Raw genomic sequence first — 20,853 nt, 5'->3', positions numbered from 1 at the left:
TGGTCAGAAACATCCTTGGCGAAAGGGGATCAGATTATGCATAAATAGTGACTCTGACCCCCGAGGGGCCAGAGGGGCGAGGCCCAATAGGGGAAATAGCGGTAATTCCTTTAAATCGCTACTAGTCATAAAGTTATGAATGGATTTGAACCCAATTTGGTCCGAAACATCCTTGGGGAAAGGAGAACAGATTTTGCATAAATGGTGACTCTGACCCCAAAGGGGCCAAAGGGGCGGGGCCCAATAGGGGAAATAGAGGTAATTCCTTTAAATCGCTACTTGTCATAAAGTTATGAATGGATTTGAACCCAATTTGGTCAGAAACGTCCTTGGGGAAAGGAGAACAGATTTTGCATAAATGGTGACTGACCCCCGAGGGGCAAAAGGGGCGGGGCCCAATAGGGGAAATAGAGGTAATTCCTTTAAATCGCTACTTGTCATAAAGTTATGAATAGATTTGAACCCAATTTGGTCCGAAACATCCTTGGGGAAAGGAGAACAGATTTTGCATAAATGGTGACTGACCCCCGAGGGGCAAAAGGGGCGGGGCCCAATAGGGGAAATAGAGGTAATTCCTTTAAATCGCTACTAGTCATAAAGTTATACATGGATTTGAACCCAATTTGGTCCGAAACATCCTTGGGGAAAGGAGAACAGATTTTGCATAAGTGGTGACTCTGATCCCCGAGGGGCCCCAATAGCGGAATTAGAGGCAATTCCATTTAAATAGCTACTAGTTATTAAGTTATGAATGGATTTGAACCCAATTTGGTCAGAAACATCCTTGGGGAAAACGAAACAGATTTTGCATTAATGATGATTTTGACCCACATTGGGCCAAAGGGGTGGGGCCCCATAGGGGAAATAAAGGTAATTCCTTTAAATCAGTACTAGTCATAAAGTTATGAATGCATTTTGTAAAAACAATTCTTGAGGTCTTTCAGACCCTTGGAGAGTCTGGACTTCGTTATTTCTTTAAAGCAGTTGGGATCCCCACACTTTAACCATCTATGGCATGGTTTGAGATTGACAAATAAAACGAATTGAACATGAACATTATTTTGACATTTGGTCAAATCCAACCAAGTGAGCGATACAGGCCCCATGGGCCTCTTGTATTATGATGTCATCAGTAGATAACAATTCGTGATGTCACACCATTATGTACTGTTATTTTGCTCCTGAAGATTTAATACAGAGAGAGAGCTAGTGCAAAATGTAACATCTTCTTTTGTCAATTATTAGTTTTAGCCCACCATCATCAGATAGTGGGTTATTCAAATCGCCCTGCGTCTGTAGTCCGTCATTCATCTGGCCAGCTGTCCCTCCGTATACAATTCTTGTTATCGCTATTACCCAGAAAGTACTAAAAGGATCTTTCTCAAATTTCATATGTAAGTTCCACTTGGTGTCTAGTTGTGCATATTGCATTCGGGGACGGATCAGAAAACAACATGGCCGACAGGTGGCCATCTTGATTTTTGACAATTGCAGTTTGTTACCACTACAACTCAGAAAAGTATTGAAGGGATTTTTTCTTAAATTTGATATGTAGGTTTCCCTTGGTCCCTAGTTGTGAATATCACAGTATAGGACTGATCAGAGAACAACATTGCAAACAGGCAGCCATCTTTGATTTTGACAATTGAAGTTGGGTTTTTTTCACTAGATCTCGAAAAGTTCTAAAGGGATCTTTCTCAAATTTCATATGTAAGTTCCACTTGGTCTCTAGTTGTGTATATTGCATTTTGGGATAGATCAGAAAACAACATGGCCGACAGGTGGCCATCTCTGATTTTGACAATTGAAGTTTGTTACTTCTAGTTCTCAAAAAGTGTTGAAAGGATTTTTCTCAAATTTCGTATGTAATTTCACCTTGGTCCCTAGGTATGCATACTGCATATTAGGACTGATCTAAAAACAACATGGCCAACAGGTGGCCATCTTGATTTTGACAATTGAAGTTTGTTACCACTAGATCTCAGAAAATATTGAAGGGATTTTTCTTAAATGTGATATGTAGGTTTCCCTTGGTCCCTAGTTGTGAATATCACAGTATAGGACTGATCAGAGAACAACATGGCAAACGGGCAGCCGTCTTGGATTTTGACAATTGAAGATATTTTTCCCTCTAGATCTCAAAAAGTACTGATGGGGTTTTTCTCAAAATTCATATGTAAGTTTTCCTTTGGTGCTTAGTATTGCATATTGCATTTTGGGACCAACCAGAGAACAACATGGCTGACAGGCAGCCATCTTGTATTTTGACAATTGAAGTTTGTTACTGCTAGTTCTCAAATTTAAGTACTAAATGGCTATTATAGGTCTTTCTCAAATTTGAATTTAGTAGTTACCCTTGGTCTCTAGTTTTGCATGCAAGTCTGATTGAAAGAACTAAATGGATGACAAAGAGTATAGTGTTATATAAAGCTATTACATGTTTTGAAGGAAGAGTGAAAGATGCGAAAATAGATAAAAATCAGTTTTTCATTTGACTGATATGGATCATTCAATGGTGGCCACCAAGATCCCTCCAGATTTAACATTACAGTAGATTATCTATCCCTGAGGAGGCTTTCTCTGGTCCTAATGGCTGTTAAGTTATCGCATTACTGACAAAGTGAAACAAAGGGGAGTAATTGATCAATCGAATGTGAACAATGCAGTTTGCAAAAAAAGAAAATGGAATAATAACACGCATTAATGAATAATTTCTCAAAGGAGTGCATGTTCAACAAACCTGGAGTCCCGAAACCCAACCGATGTGGAAGATGTTTTACAGGTGATAATTGATTATGATGTTTTACCTGTAATGTCAGTTAGTGTGAGCCATAGAATCATTGTAGTCCCATAGCTCTGATTGGCTGAATTTACAAGATTTACACATTCTACGATTGTCAAGTTTTTGGTGGAGTGCCACCTGACAGGTTCTGTCCAGTCATTATTCTGTTAAATTACATTACAGTTTGATACACTTATTGAGCAACTTGGCACTAAACACTCGTTACTGCATCTGTTCAGTGTTAAAATCAATAAAGACAGAAATTTAGACTGATACATCACCACAGTTTGAAGGAAATACCAAGTGTAATGGAGTACAAGTCAAGGGTATTGCCTAAAATAGAATTACATTTCCGACTTTGGTGTTGAGTAACAGGCCTCCCTGTTGCGTGCGACGTTTGAGTGGTGTTGCCGTTGATTTGCAGAGACACTGTGATATCCCACAGTCCTCGTCTATCACTGTGTCAGACCCTTTTGTTACCAGTTACTACATACACATTTTTGTAGAAGTATAGATTTTACAACAGATAACACCAATAAAATTCCAGGCAAATAATAATATCTTGGTTAGAATACAGTACACTGTCTACACCATATCTAGTCTCTGTCTGATTTTATTTATTTTTCAAAACCAGTTAGATAATTTGAGATTGACCAGTGGGAACGTAGGGTCACTAAGCAGAGACATAATGAATGTCATAATTACTCAAATATCCAGGTGAGTGATGCAGGCCCTCTGTGCCTCTTGTTAGCTCACCTGACCTGAAGGGCCAAGTCAGTTAGTGGTATACTGGTATAGTGGCATCAATCTTCCATTATTTGTATTGTGTTGTCTACTGGGCCAATTTTGACCAAACTTGACATGAAACGTCACTAGGACATGGGGATCTGAACTTATGAAAATTATGAGGCTGTATGGCTGAGGGGCGGGCCAAATACCGGTAGGTTAAAATGGGGTCATCTCTTAATTTAAGAAATGTAGGTAGTAAAGAGTAATGGCGCATTATAGTCATCAACAAGCGCTCTTTTGAATAATTAAAATTCATGGCCCTGAGGTCAAGGAGTCAAGTGGTAGGGCAGGGTCAATATTGTGCACTTTTTATGATAATGATATACAAAATTTATATAGCACACTATCTATTACTCTGATGTGCTTCAATAATATAAATACATTAATACATTTTATTTCGAGTGTTACACAATGTACAGAGCATATATCAACGACATGTTGACTAGAGCAGTTAGATGATGATGTGTAGATGACTCTAAAACCACACATAAACAAGTGAGCTTTGACCTCTTTCTTGTATTTGACTAGATGATAAGCTGTTCCAAAGTTTTTTTCTACCTTTCAAAAGCACCGTTTACCATAAATCACAGTACGAGAGTTTGGAACGCATAACAAGGATTCTGAATATCGTAGTGATCGTGACGGCCGGTAGAGAGTGAAAAGTTCCTGTTAATACTCCGGAGCTGTTCCATTTATTGCCTTGTATGTGTATATCAAAATCTTGTATTGTGACCTGCATCACACAGGTAGTCAATACAATGCATAAAGCATTGGTGTGATGTGCTCACTAAATAACCAGGTGTTCCGCAGTGTTCTGGACCCTCTACAGGCAGAAAATCAGTGTATTAGATGCACAAAAGAGCAAAGCATTACCAATGTAATTATTTTTTTATACATTTTCTCGTTTTCAAAACTGCATGTACTCAGATCAAACTGTATTTAAGTCTGATATACTTGACTTGGAACACCACTATGTCAGTGATATGATTTATGATACTGATGGAGCTTCATCTGCGGGGGCCAAAAGGTAGCAATTTGGCTATACATTGTATTGCTATGAACGACTTCTTCTCTAAAAATTTGAACTGGAAATAATTCATATTTGACTAGAAGCATTCCTAGGCAGTGGGGATTCAAAATTGTACAAACCCCTCACCCCACCCCACCCCACCTCCCTCGCCGTTAGTTGGGGAGGTAATTAAAGTTTAGATAAGTCAAATCAGAGCTAGCATATATGCGTGTTGTACTGATATTTACTTTTTCAATTTTCACAGCAAATATGGAGTTGGAAGGAATGTATAATGTATATTTTGCTTCCCTGCTTTGTTCTTGAAGTTCAAATGTCAATCGTTTGTTATCAGAAAGTGCTGGCAGTAATGCAAGATACCGTGAGGCAGATCACAAACTGGGAAAGCATTGTGATATACATAAATGTATTTGGGTTGAACTCGGTCAAGATCAAAGTCTGTTGTACATGGTCCACTATGAGGCTGCTACGACATAACCATGTCGTGGTCCATTGCGAAGTTGTCTACCATAGAACCCTGTCATTGTCCATTGTAAAGTTGTCTACCATAGAACCCTGTCATTGTCCATTGTAAAGTTGTCTACCGTAGAACCATATCATTGTCCATTGTAAAGTTGTCTACCATAGAGCCATGCCGTTGTCCATTGTGAAGTTGTCTACCATAGAAACCTGTAGTTGTCCATTGTAAAGTTATCTACCATAGAACCCTGTCATTGTCCATTGTAAAGTTGTCTACCATTGAACCATGCCGTTGTCCATTGTAAAGTTATCTACCATAGAACCATGTCGTTGTCCATTGTGAAGTTGTCTACCATTGAACCATGCCGTTGTCCATTGTGAAGTTGTCTACCATTGAACCCTGCCGTTGTCCATTGTGGAGTTGTCTACCATTGAACCATGCCGTTGTCCATTGTAAAGTTGTCTACCGTAGAACCATATCATTGTCCATTGTGAAGTTGTCTACCATAGAAACCTGTCGTTGTCCATTGTGAAGTTGTCTACCATTGAACCCTGCCATGGTCAATTCTGAAGCGTCCTAACAATCAACCCTGTCGTGATCATCTGTGAGAAAGTGTGTACAATTGACGTCTTTATTGTGCAGTTGTCTACCATTAGCGAAACCATTGACGTCTTTTCTGGACCGTTTGTCTACCATTAGAAACACCATTGACGTCTTTTCTGGACCGTTTGTCTACCATTAGCGACATCATTGACGTCTTTTCTGGACCGTTTGTCTACCATTAGAAACACCATTGACGTCTTTTCTGGACCGTTTGTCTACCATTAGCGAAACCATTGACGTCTTTTCTGGACCGTTTGTCTACCATTAGAAACACCATTGACGTCTTTTTTGACCGTTTGTCTACCATTAGAAACACCATTGACGTCTTTTCTGGACCGTTTCTCTACCATTAGCGACATCATTGACTTCTTTTCTGGACCGTTTGTCTACCATTAGCGAAACCATTGACGTCTTTTCTGGACCGTTTGTCTACCATTAGAAACACCATTGACGTCTTTTTTGACCGTTTGTCTACCATTAGAAACACCATTGACGTCTTTTCTGGACCGTTTGTCTACCATTAGCGACATCATTGACTTTTTTCCGGTCCGGGTTTCTACCATAAGTGAGACCATTGAAGTATTTCTTAACCGTTTGTCTACCGTTATTGAGACCATTGACGTCTTTATTGTCCCGTTGTCTACCATTATTGAGACCTTTGACGTTTTCTGGTCTGGTGGTCTGCATTGATGCTAATTAGTTTCATGTGAACCTACCATGATAACGTCTTGGTATGGTAGAAGACAAGACAGTTTCTGTAGTGATTTGGTTTCAAGTCATCTTGTGCAGATTTTACCCCATCTGCCTCGGTGTGTGTTCCCAGAACCATGTGGACGGCTGGTACTGGCATGTACGTTCCATAAATCACCAGTGCCATCACGTGCGGTTATGTAATGTGCCTGGGGACTTCCAGGTTAAAATTACACTAACGAAAAATGTAATTTGTTTATATATCACAATGTGTATATGATTGATTCGTATATCGATATTTCCTTTACTCTCTGCACTTTATTAAGTTTGCTGCCTCGAAATACAAAGGTTGTGTCTGGAATTCAAACACAAAATACTTCAGTGCATATAACGACGTCCTTTTCTCCATGTTTATGTGTCTAAATGGGATAATAGTCTGATTTTCTATCAATCTATAATTGCTATCACGATGCCTTGCCCCTATCTTTATCCAAGCTTACAGGGCCACGCAACTGCCTTGTCATATCATAAAAGGCCCTAGTACACAATAAAACTGTTCTGTATCAGATGAATGTCTACATACGATAACGCTGAACTTTTTTGCTTTTGTTTTTGGTGTTTCCAATTACGTTACGTTTTTTAATATAATTTCCTTTGCTTATAATCAACCGATGTAAACGGGACAGTACTGAGAATATCAGAGCAACTCTGCGAATTTGTGTGTGCGTGGTGGTAATATAATTGTTTTTCAATAAAGTCAACGCATTGTGTACGTTTTTTGTATTGTCCTGATAACTTCATTGTAGATGCACGTGGGCATTATGTAATCGTGTTTTTTTTCGGTGTGTGAGTTTTGAGTAATGCTACCCCACTAGACTTACTATTTTCCGGATCTATGGATATTCAGTATATTTCCCTGACTGAATATTAGACTTTATTACCGCTCCTCTACGATCCTTCTGTTTTTATTAAGTCTTTAAACTTTTACGTTTCTTTCTTCAACACATGTTGATACCGTGTCACTTGCAAATATCTACATCGTTTAATAACGATTCCTTTCGAAACATGCGTGCTAAATATATGGACACAATTAACATTCTTGAGATGGTCGACATTGATATTTAAATTCGCTGTACAAACACGGCTGTATCTGTATCATTATCGGGTATATTCAGTCATAAAATACAGGCGTTATTGTGTGGTTGTGTTGACACTAGCCACCCCGCTGTTGACAGTGGATACTCCTAGTGTGAAATGGACAACAGGCCGTTATTCCCAAGGATACCAGTCCAAAATTGCCGTTTAAATTATTCAATGATGCTGAGATTTGCTCTCCGATTTCACAGTTTGACAGCCAATAAATAGTGCCTTTGTGGTGTAATTATGGGATGCCTTGAACTCTACTTCTCCTTGTTGTAAGACATCTGTCAAAGTCCAGGGTTATCCTCCAAAACTATATCGTAATGGACATTTTAATTTGTACGCTATTCTTGTGAGCAAGAGGTGATCTCCAAGCTGTTGTTTTTATGCTATGCGTGACCAGAAAATATCTTTAATGTCTACACAACTAATATCATCAGAAAACAACAACCTCCGACACCGTACCAACAACAAACAACAACCTCAGACACCGACAACAACCATGGGTAGCAACCACAAACAACAACCTCCGACACCGACATCAACCTTAGGTACCAACAACAAACAACAACCTCCGACACCGACATCAACCTTAGGTACCAACCACAAACAACAACCTCCGACACCGACATCAACCTTGGGTACCAACAACAAACAACAACCTCCGACACCGACATCAACCTTGGGTACCAACCACAAACAACAACCTCCGACACCGACATCAACCTTGGGTACCAACAACAAACAACAACCTCAGACACCGACATCAACCTTGGGTACCAACAACAAACAACAACCTCAGACACCGACAACAACCTTGGGTACCAACAACAAACAACAACCTCAGACACCGACAACAACCATGGGTAGCAACAACAAACAACAACCCCAAAAGAAAACAACATCAGACATCTACGGAAAGTAACAACTTACAACATCGAGTATCTAAGGAAACAGCCTATGGAAATATCGAGCACCAACTACAACCTTCGCCATCATGCAGCAGCAATGATCATTAAGCAAACAGCAGCATCGGACGTCAATGAAAAACACAAATAATTTAATAACAATACAAAACAATAACATCAAACACCAACATAAAACAGCAATAAAATCAATGACCGGGCACCTACAACAAATAATAATGCAAAACAAAATACCATCGGGCACATACAACAAACAACAATAAAAAAACAATACCCTCGGGCACATACAACATTAAAAAAATACCCTCGGGCACAAACAACGATAAAAGCAATACCCTCAGGCACCTACAATGAAAAACAATACTCTCGGGCACCTACAACAATAAAAACAACAATCTCTGGCAGCAATAGTAAACAACAACCTCTGTCATCAACAACAATCAACACAGGGCTTCAGCAGCAACAACCTCAAACACCACCATCAACATTAAACAAAAGCATCGGACAAAAAGGGCGATGAAATTTATCTATTGATTTTTTTTAGGCAATAATTTTTAAAATAGAATGCACATTAATCTAAATATGCAAAGTCTTAAAGCTATTTAAATTTGTCAAAATGTCATTTCATTCAAATTGAAAATAAAGAAAAATTACATGTCTAACATATACCTAACAAATTGATCACCTGGGCGTGGAAGAAGCCGTATTGACCAGACATAAGGTTAGCTGGGCGGAGATTGGTCTGCAGTCGGGACGTAGTCCATGCTTCTATGTCGATGGCTGAGTGTCTTAATCTCATCAAATTTTGGTAACTGACAATGTAATCTCTTAAACACTGTTTAAAAGGGGGCGCAATTGGCTATAAAAGTTAATTCTATCTGCTGCAGGTTTTAAATGGTAATACATTCTCAGTCGCAAAGGAGAAATCGTGTAAATTTCTCATTAAAGAAAATTAAAGTTTTTTATTTCAAATCTGGGAATATCCCACTGGCAATATAAGAATTGGATTAGAATGAGATTAAACTTTTCATTAAGGCCCTAATGTCTTTATTGATTCCATCAATTGTACTTTTTAAGCCACGTGCACTTCGTTGTTCTGCGTTGTTTGACACGTCTGGGAGAGAACACGAGTCAGTCGGTCTCTGTAATGATTACAAATGGCTACAGATATTGACAGTACTTTGATTCAGCCATGCATCATGTTGTCTAGGTTATGTATTACGTGAACTCTCACTATCCACGTTATGAAATACGTGCGCCCTCATTGTCCACGTATTTGATTATATGAACTCTCACTGCCTACGTTATGTATTACGTAAACTTTCAATGTCCACGTTATGAATTACGTGAACCCTCTCTGTCCACGTAATGTATTACATAAACTCTCACTCTCAACGCTATGCCTTATGTGAACTCTCACTGCCCACGTTATGAATTACGTGAACCCTCTCTGTCCACGTAATGTATTACATAAACTCTCACTCTCCACGCTATGCATTATGTGAACTCTCACTGCCCACGTTATGAATTACGTGAACTCTTTCTGTCCACGTAATGTATTACATGAACTCTCACTCTCCACTCTATGTATTATGTGAACTCTCACTGTCCACGTTATGAATTACGTGAACCCTCTCTGTCCAAGTAATGTATTACATAAACTCTCACTGCCCGGAATTTACTAGTATTACGTAAACTCTCACTGTCCACGTTGTGTATTACGTAAACTCTCACTGTCCACGTGATGTATTATGTGAGCTCTCAATTGTCAGGTGTGAGTTAGATCAGGGTTTAGGTAGCGGTACTGATTACACTGGAGTACTATCTCACTGTGGTAATGCTGTAATACTACAACGTAATTTAAGGCTTGCGTGTTACACACTCCACCGATGAAACCTCTCCTACACAATCCACCAATAGAACCACTCCTACACACTCCACCAATAGAACCACTCCTACACACTCCACCAATAGAACCACTCCTACAAACTCCACCAATAGAACCACTCCTACAAACTCCACCAATAGAACCACTCCTACACACTCCACCAATAGAACCACTTCTACACAATCCACCAATAGAACCACTTCTACAAACTCCACCAATAGAACCACTCCTACATACTCCACCAATAGAACCACTCCTACATAATCCACCAATAGAATTAGTCATACACTACCACCAATAGAACCACTCCTACACACTCCACCAATAGAACCACTTCTACAAACTCCACCAATATAACCACTCCTACACACTCCACCAATAGAATTAGTCATACACTACCACCAATAGAACCACTCCTACATAATCCACCAATAGAACCACTCCTACATAATCCACCAATAAAACCACTTCTACAAACTCCACCAATAGAACCACTCCTACACATTCCACCAATAGAACCACTCCTACAAACTCCACCAATAGAACCACTCCTACATACTCCACCAATAGAACCACTCCTACATACTCCACCAATAGAATTGGTCATACACTACCACCAATAGAACCACTCCTACAAACTCCACCAATAGAACCACTCCTACAAACTCCACCAATAGAACCACTCCTACATAATCCACCAATAGAACCACTCCTACACACTCCACCAATAGCACCACTCCTACAAACTGCACCAATAGAACCACTCCTACAAACTGCACCAATAGAACCACTCCTACATAATCCACCAATAGAACCACTCCTACACACTCCACCAATAGAACCACTCCTACACACTCCACCAATAGAACCACTCCTACAAACTCCACCAATAGAACCACTCCTACAAACTCCACCAATAGAACCACTCCTACACACTCCACCAATAGAACCACTCCTACACACTCCACCAATAGAACCACTCCTACAAACTCCACCAATAGAACCACTTCTACAAACTCCACCAATAGAACCACTCCTACAAACTCCACCAATAGAACCACTCCTACACACTCCACCAATAGAACCACTCCTACATAATCCACCAATAGAACCACTCCTACACACTCCACCAATAGAACCACTCCTACACACTCCACCAATAGAACCACTTCTACAAACTCCACCAATAGAACCACTTCTACAAACTCCACCAATAGAACCACTTCTACACACTCCACCAATAGAACCACTCCTACACACTCCACCAATAGAACCACTCCTACATAATCCACCAATAGAACCACTCCTACACACTCCACCAATAGAACCACTCCTACACACTCCACCAATAGAACTTCTCAGACACACTCGACTAATGGCACCCCTCCTATACACTCGACTAATGTAATCACACCTACACACCCGGCCAATGGATCCACGCCTACATAACCGAACAGTAGAACCACTCCTACTGACCAGACAAAAGGAACCACACCTACAGATCTGACAAAAGGAACCACATCTACAGATCTGACCAAAGGAACCACACCTACAAAAATGACCAATGGAACCACACCTACAAACCGGTACAGTGTAATCATTGTTGGTCCAGACCAAATGAATCATTTTTGGACCAGACCAAAGGAACCACTGTTGGACCAGACCAAAGGAACCACTGTTGGACCAGACCAAAGGAACCACTGTTGGACCAGGCCAAAGGAACCACTGTTGGACCAGACCAAAGGAACCACTGTTGGACTAGATCAAAGGAACCACTGTTGGACCAGGCCAAAGGAACCACTGTTGGACCAGGCCAAAGGAACCACTGTTGGACCAGACCAAAGGAACCACTGTTGGACCAGGCCAAAGGAACCACTGTTGGACCAGGCCAAAGGAACCACTGTTGGACCAGACCATAGGAACCACTGTTGGACCAGACCAAAGGAACCACTGTTGGACTAGATCAAAGGAACCTCTGTTAGACCAGACCAAAGGAACCACTGTTGGACCAGACCAAAGGAACCTCTGTTAGACCAGACCAAAGGAACCTCTGTTAGACCAGACCAAAGGAACCACTGTTGGACCAGACCAAAGGAACCACTGTTGGACCAGACCAAAGGAACCGTTTTTGGACCAGACCAAAGGAACCACTGTTGGACCAGGCCAAAGGAACCACTGTTGGACCAGACCAAAGGAACCACTGTTGGACCAGGCCAAAGGAACCACTGTTGGACCAGACCAAAGGAACCGTTTTTGGACCAGACCAAAGGAACCACTGTTGGACCAGACCAAAGGAACCACTGTTGGACTAGATCAAAGGAACCACTGTTGGACCAGACCAAAGGAACCACAGTTGGTCCAGACCAAAGGAACCTCTGTTAGACCAGACCAAAGGAACCTCTGTTAGACCAGACCAAAGGAACCACTGTTGGACCAGACCAAAGGAACCACTGTTGGACTAGATCAAAGGAACCACTGTTGGACCAGGCCAAAGGAACCACTGTTGGACCAGGCCAAAGGAACCACTGTTGGACCAGACCAAAGGAACCTCTGTTAGACCAGACCAAAGGAACCTCTGTTAGACCAGACCAAAGGAACCACTGTTGGACTAGATCAAAGGAACCACTGTTGGACCAGACCAAAGGAACCACTGTTGGACCAGACCAAAGGAACCACTGTTGGTCCAGACCAAAGGAACCACTGTTGGACCAGACCAAAGGAACCACTGTTGGACCAGACCAAAGGAACCACTGTTAGACCAGACCAAAGGAACCACTGTTGGACCAGACCAAAGGAACCACTGTTGGACCAGGCCAAAGGAACCACTGTTGGACCAGACCAAAGGAACCACTGTTGGACCAGACCAAAGGAACCACTGTTGGACCAGGCCAAAGGAACCACTGTTGGACCAGACCAAAGGAACCTCTGTTAGACCAGACCAAAGGAACCTCTGTTAGACCAGACCAAAGGAACCACTGTTAGACCAGACCAAAGGAACCACTGTTGGACCAGACCAAAGGAACCACTGTTGGACCAGGCCAAAGGAACCACTGTTGGACCAGACCAAAGGAACCACTGTTGGACCAGACCAAAGGAACCCCTGTTGGACCAGGCCAAAGGAACCACTGTTGGACCAGACCAAAGGAACCACTGTTGGACCAGGCCAAAGGAACCACTGTTGGACCAGGCCAAAGGAACCACTGTTGGACCAGGCCAAAGGAACCACTGTTGGTCCAGACCAAAGGAGCCACTGTTGGACCAGGCCAAAGGAACCTCTGTTAGACCAGATCAAAGGAACCACTGTTGGACCAGACCAAAGGAACCACTGTTGGACTAGATCAAAGGAACCACTGTTGGACCAGACCAAAGGAACCACTGTTGGACTAGATCAAAGGAACCACTGTTGGACCAGGCCAAAGGAACCACTGTTGGACCAGACCAAAGGAACCACTGTTGGACTAGATCAAAGGAACCACTGTTGGACCAGACCAAAGGAACCACTGTTGGACTAGATCAAAGGAACCACTGTTGGACCAGGCCAAAGGAACCACTGTTGGTCCAGACCAAAGGAACCACTGTTGGACTAGATCAAAGGAACCACTGTTGGACCAGGTCAAAGGAACCACTGTTGGACCAGACCAAAGGAACCACTGTTGGTCCAGACCAAAGGAACCACTGTTGGACCAGACCAATATTATCACATCTGGAGGCCTGGCAATACTTCAATGCTCATGAAAGTCAATTAAAGCCTGTTCGTTCTTAAATTGAACTTTTAATTCCCCAGAGAGCATCGTTTGTCTTTATCGTCACAGGCATGTTCAGTACCAAGTCGTCACGTGCAACAGAAGACGCATGTTTGCACTGTTTTCAGCTTGTTAAATAATCTTTATACAATTAGTTTTATCGCACTGCAGTCGAGTTTAGTTAGGTCGTAACATTTTCCATGTTACATGAATTCAAATAAATCACTTACTAATTAGACTTAACGGCGCCGGTATTCTGATGAGGAGTTGATCTATCGTTATATTGAAAGGATCGAGAAAAGAGTGATTATGGAGATGTGGAGAGGGGAGATTATATGGACAGAGAGGGAGAGATGAGAAAACAGACAGTATAATGGTCAGACGGAGGAAGGCAGGATGACGGGATGTAGAATTGGAGAGGAAAAGATGGTTCATTGATAAAACTAGGAAATAGAGGGGAATGAACGAGTTTGGCGAGAAATAGAAAACAGAAATGTGTTTAACGTAATCAGAGAGAGGATATACCGAGAGGATGCTAATTGGATGATAATGGTGGTGGGCGGATGAGAAGGAAGAATGAACGGGACAGGGTGGAGAGGTGACGTGACTGATAGGAACGGGCGGGATGTTCCCGCCAATCAATTCTAACGGGTCCGGAGGCTGGAACACTCTGACAATGACGTATTGGCGAAGACATCCCGCAATTAGAGCATAGAGACTGGGACTTTAGCACCAAATTGGATTGAGGTGATACAAATAAGGTTTTACACTTTGACACGAAGGGCAGAGTAGGCTGTCATTAGTAAGCTTTTAGATGTGGAATGGCTGGGATGAAGGGGTAATATATCAAAATAAGTTTATGTTTGAAATAGTCCAGGCATCTGCATACAATTTCCGTTCCGGCGTCATTTTTTGGTTTCTCTCAAATGTCCTCAAATACAAGTTCGGTAATTGATAAAAACCGTCCAAATGGGATCAAACTCGACTTTTATATAGGTGGTTCTTTTCACATATAAACTTATGTTTACATCTCGACACGAGCCAGAGATGTTAATCAGTTGTATAGATTGTGAAATAGTTTGATTGCATCCTAATTGTTACCATCATGCTGTCCACATGATGTATACTGCGAACTTGCACTGGTCCCTATGAAGTATATGAAAAATTGCATTCTCACACACCTCACATGGTTAAATAGATCTCACACAGGGGGTAAAGACAGCTGGCACTCGCTATATGACATGAAATACATATGGCGTGAAATCTCACGCCGGACGGTAAGCGGAAAAGGTTGAAATCTCACGCCAGGCGGTTAGGGGAAGACATTGAAATCTCACGCCGGGCGATTAGGTGAAAAGATTGAAATCTCACGCCGGACGGTTAGGTGAAAACATTGAAATCTCACACCGGACGATTAGGTGAAAAGATTGAAATCTCAAGCCGGACAGTTAGGGGAAAACATTGAAATCTCACGCCGGACGGTTAGGGGAAAACATTGAAATCTCACGCCGGACGGTTAGGGGAAAACATTGAAATCTCAAGCCGGACAGTTAGGGGAAAACATTGAAATCTCACGCCGGACAGTTAGGGGAAAACATTGAAATCTCACGCCGGACGGTTAGGGGAAAACATTGAAATCTCAAGCCGGACGATTAGGGGAAAACATTGAAATCTCACGTCGGACGGTTAGGGGAAAACATTGAAATCTCACGCCGGACGATTAGGGGAAAACATTGAAATCTCACGCCGGACGGTTAGGGGAAAACATTGAAATCTTACGCCGGACGGTTAGGTGAAAACATTGAAATTTCACGCCGGACGGTTAGGTGAAGAGATTGAAATATCAAGACGGACGATTAGGGGAAACATTGAAATCTCACGCCGGACAATTAGCGGTTTGGTTTGGTTTATTTTGTTTAACGTCCTGTTAACAGCTAAGGTCATTTAAGGACGGCCTCCTGTGCGTGAGACATGCATGTGTGTGGTGAATGCGTATGTGTGTTTTGGAAGGCTGTGGTATGTTCGTGTTAAGTCTCCTTGTAATAGGCCGGAACTTTTGCCGATTTATAGTGCTACCTCACTGAAGCATACTGCCGAAGACACCCAGCAAGACATCCCACCCGGTCACATTATACTGACATTAGCGGAAACGTTGAAATCTCACGCCGGTCGGTTAGCGGAAAACATTGAAATCTCACGCCGGGAGATTAAGTGAAAACATTGAAATCTCAAGCCGGACGATTAGGGGAAAACATTGAAATCTCACGCCGGACGGTTAGGGGAAAACATTGAAATCTCACGCCGGTCGGTTAGTGGAAAACATTGAAATCTCACGCCGGACGGTTAGGGGAAAACATTGAAATCTCACGCCGGTCGGTTAGTGGAAAACATTGAAATCTCACGCCGGACGATTAGGTGAAAACATTGAAATCTCAAGCCGGACGATTAGGGGAAAACATTGAAATCTTACGCCGGACGATTAGGGGAAAACATTGAAATCTCACGCCGGACGGTTAGGGGGAAACATTGAAATCTCAAGCCGGACGATTAGGGGAAAACATTGAAATCTCACGTCGGACGGTTAGGAGAAAACATTGAAATCTCACGCCGGACGATTAGGGGAAAACATTGAAATCTCACGCCGGACGGTTAGGGGAAAACATTGAAATCTTACGCCGGACGGTTAGGTGAAAACATTGAAATCTCACGCCGGACGGTTAGGTGAAGAGATTGAAATCTCAAGACGGACGATTAGGGGAAACATTGAAATCGCATGCCAACCCTCGTATTCTCTCGTTGAACAGTAACTGTAGACAATGTTCCTAATCTAACATCTGGTGATACCTTTTTGTTCAATAAAGCATTTACTTTTGCAACCAAAACAAGATCACAGCGCCACTGGTTCTCATGAAATATATTGTTGGTTGTAGTTTATATATTGTCTGTACACCGTATTACTGCATCTACATCAAAATGTATGTTGTGACCAAAATAAGAACCGTAAAATAGTATTAATGATAGTTCCGATATCAGCCATAGTGATGGTGCTTTTTCAGTAACATGACTGACGAGCGCGAGGATTTGGACAGCCAATTAAACACCTCATTCTCTCATCATTATGCAACAAACATTTGGAAAGTGCTTTCATGAATATATTTACATGTTCGTTTTCTTAACGTGCAGTGTGCGAGTTAATTACATCGTGCTACAGTATTTTAAACGAAATTAATTCAGTAGACCAAATGTTCGCATGATCTCCGTGAATTTTAACGATAAGGATAGGGGCTGTTGGTAATTATATTTAATTTATCACGCTCCAAGGAAAGAGAACGGAAAGGAAATGAGGATCGCCTCGGCTTCCTGTTCTGAGTGGAAGTGGAGCAGTACATTATTGATAGATCACCTCAGTAGACTACCTACGGGTTTAGACGTGGGACACAGGATGGGGATGGATGTGACTGACATCAATACCAACAGTAATTGTATGGCAACAAACACCAAAGCACTTTTAGTGGACATCGTCTGTCGGCCATCCAAACCTTTACTGGTCTGCAGGTGTGCACCATTATCAAATATGTTTCTTTTCAGACTCAGTAATGAGTTCCCAGTGGAAGACAAATCAGTTTACATACGAAAAGCTTTTAGAAAGTCTAATTCTGTTACTTGAGCGACATCCAAAGTACAATATACGTAGATTGTGTAGATATATTTAGACGTGTGAAAAAGGTATGGTTCTTGGCAGATTGTCATTGTACCGCAGACACAAAGATACGGTTTGGTGGCAAATCGACAATATCACTTGGTCTCAGAAACGCTCTCTATTTTTATCTTATTGGACTTCTATATTTGACTAGCAGTCAACTTTACGGTACTTAATGGATTCGTGAACAATCATTGTGAATTTGTAAGATCGATCCCTGGTGCCTATTCGGCTCTTTTGCACGTCTGGAAGAGGTCTTGAGTACCAATAGGATCTAGGATCTGAATACACAACACCATGATAACAGGGTAGCTACATAATGGTTTTCTATAGCTAGTACTGTATATTAACACATCAGTGAGTTCTCACAAACCAGCTTATCCCGTATCCACCAAAGCGGTGGAACAGATCAAATGTCTTGTCCCGACCCGAGATCGAACACGGATCCTCTCATACTGCTGTAGTGCAGACCCTTTCGGACCGTCTCCTGAACACCTCGAATCGCTCGCGCCACACCATCCACGATAAATCACGGTTGTCTCTTGACAAACGGGATGTTGATGAAGCATGGAACAGAGTGATGTTGAGTTTTTATCATATATAGGGAGACCAATTACGCTGCGTATACTTTGATAAATTCCGCCAGGATAAAATACCTGTTTTTGTAAAGGTCAGATTCCTTACATAAAATGTAGATCTGTATTTTTTGTATATCATCTGTTGTGTTTTTCCGTTTTATGAAATAATAACATATAAGAGTACATATTTATCATGTATATGTACATGTAGTCTTATATGTTATTATTTTATAAAACGAGACGGGCACCTGTGGATATACGATTCGGTGTGTAGTATCAGAGACTTATATATGTCTCTGATAGTATGTAAGTATTAGTAACCATAAACGGTATCGATAGCGCGTGACTTTGACAGATCTGATGATCAAATATGTAACGTAAAAGTACAAACCTTATTCTTAAGATGTTTCAACTATGATCGTAGTTGTTTTTACTTTTCTAACAGATCAACGCCTGGTCTTTAGGTTTCTATCTTTCCCAAATCATATACTTGGTGTGGTCTAAGTTTGTAACCACGTGTATGCTGGTGTTGTTGTGAACCCTATATGACATACCTGTATAGATATACATGTAATTATAGTTTTGAATTTTTCCAAAACAATCTTCTCGATAGTATTTCAGATAAAGTGTCCCTTGTTTAACAGCAAATGTTGTGTTATATTTCGCGAGGTCTGGCGAACTGATGAACTCGACATCGAGGCGTGATTCGCCGTGAGCTTTTTGCTCATATTAAACATTAAAAAACAGTCTAATGTATCAACCGGAACTCCTCGGGGAATCTTATATTACGTATTTTAGGGATAATATCCGATAAGTTCAGGATGTCTAATGCATATCCTTATTGTCGGAGATACTCTCCAATGACATCTGTTTCTAAGCAATATGATGTTTATGCTCACAATACTAAAATAATTTGCAAAAAACGAAAACAAACAATTCTGTTTGCATCACGGACTTGTCTTCATTTTGACAGAAAATGTGATGGATTGGTTCCAAAATATATTGCATTTTCTCAAATAATAACCGGACACATCAATTTGGGATCCATTTTACGGATAGATTCATAATTACAAATCTGAAAGAATTCAATAACAAATACATCTGTATCTACATCGTAACTGGAGAACATTTCTGACAAAAACGTTAGGACTGTTTGATTTCGATGTGATGAAAATAAAGAAACAAATGAAACCGAAATAGGTTTACTTAAGGCACAAAACAATATACTGACATTTTGTCATTTTCAAATGTCCACTCAATTCTGACCGAAGAAGGAATATCTTTCGCTGTCTTTATTTTGGGCCAATCTGTAGACAAAATGCGTCCTTTCAGGCACCAGTCAATAACATTTTATTTTTTTTTTGGTAAAAATTGTCAATTTTTGAAGACCATTCCATAAAGTAATCAAAATTATTTTCTTTCCTTTTTGCAAATATTATATAAATGTACAACTCAACATCACATGCATGTTTAAAAGCGTTTCTATTGTAGAGTCTCTCTGAGGATAACAAACTCACAGCTATTCACTCCTCAACACCGAGGTCAACAGTTCTCCTTGCTCTAAAGTTGTTGATGAATTAAACAGCAACACACAACTGTTGTAACAAAGATTCCGAGTATTTCTGGGCTAGACTTGGAACTTGTCTCGGCCAGAGTGTACTTAAGATAAGGGATTTTGTAGCTTGTAAACCTATCGTAAGTGTTACTAGTAAGTCATCTTTAAAAGACCATTCTCTAACGGGTACACATCAATGAAATTGTGTCTACATCGTAACCTTAACTCTGAACTGCAGTAAGACGTTACAATACCCATGTTAGTGTTGAGACAGGTGCGCGTCTCCTCTGACTGTAACAAGTCTTGTCCTCTTGTTCCACACATACTGATAATTCATGGTAACTGTCTTTTTTGAACATTTGTGGAATGGTTTTGTTAAATAAGTCGTTTTTAATATGATAGATATTTATTGGTGTTTTGTTCGATGAATGAAACCAGAGATCTATATACTTACTAGTTATATAAATCTCTAATGAAACTTACTACCGACAGACATAGGAATCGAACATGGGATAAATAGAAGATACACGGCGCTGGAAAAGGTTTATACTGAGAACTGAGAACGTGCCTTGTTCTAGGAAATATTTTATCTAACACGTGATACTTACACAAAGTGACACTTAGCTTGGTGTCCTACACAGATATATATATAAGTTTCCATATGGAATCATTACAGAATCTAAGGGAAACCCGAAGTTAAGGAACATTCCTTAAATTCTTTTATACTTTCCTGTGGAAAAACTAGGTTAAGGAATGTTGAGGAAGCTGTCCCAAGACATGCTATGATGCAGGTTAAAAGGAAGTATTCAGTATTACGTTCTCAAGTTAGCGTTGATAAAGTCATTTGAACAACCACCTGCAACAAATATCCGTCTTGGGGAGACTAAATTAAATAATTAGTGGAAGCTATGCAGACCTAATTACTGCGGTTTTGTTATGGTAGGGTGTTGGAGGGGAGTGGATCTGGTGTAG

The 20,853-nt window shown here is 40.9% G+C and overlaps 1 protein-coding gene across 1 annotated transcript; it reads left to right on the top strand.

Annotated features, from left to right (window-relative positions):
- Positions 1-7,993: 7,993 nt before the first annotated feature.
- LOC117330053 (proline-rich extensin-like protein EPR1) lies at positions 7,994-11,713 on the top strand. The gene is made up of 2 exons (XM_033888272.1): positions 7,994-8,412; positions 10,795-11,713. Exons 1-2 carry the CDS (start codon positions 7,994-7,996, stop codon positions 11,711-11,713), a joined length of 1,338 nt encoding a protein of 445 aa, XP_033744163.1.
- The last annotated feature ends 9,140 nt before the right edge of the window (positions 11,714-20,853 follow it).

The sequence above is a fragment of the Pecten maximus genome, chromosome 6 (genome assembly GCF_902652985.1).
Source record: "Pecten maximus chromosome 6, xPecMax1.1, whole genome shotgun sequence".
NCBI lineage: Eukaryota > Metazoa > Mollusca > Bivalvia > Pectinida > Pectinidae > Pecten > Pecten maximus.
Note: the sequence above shows the minus strand (reverse complement) of the source record. Positions and strands in the feature narration are given on the sequence as shown.

Excerpts from the sequence above, each read along its gene's own strand:
- LOC117330053 (XM_033888272.1), top strand. The coding sequence starts at position 7,994 with ATGGGTAGCAACCACAAACAACAACCTCCGACACCGACATCAACCTTA. Across the intron at positions 8,413-10,794 it reads ACATCAGACATCTACGGAAA|AACCACTCCTACACATTCCA; the intron begins GTAACAACTTAC and ends CTCCACCAATAG.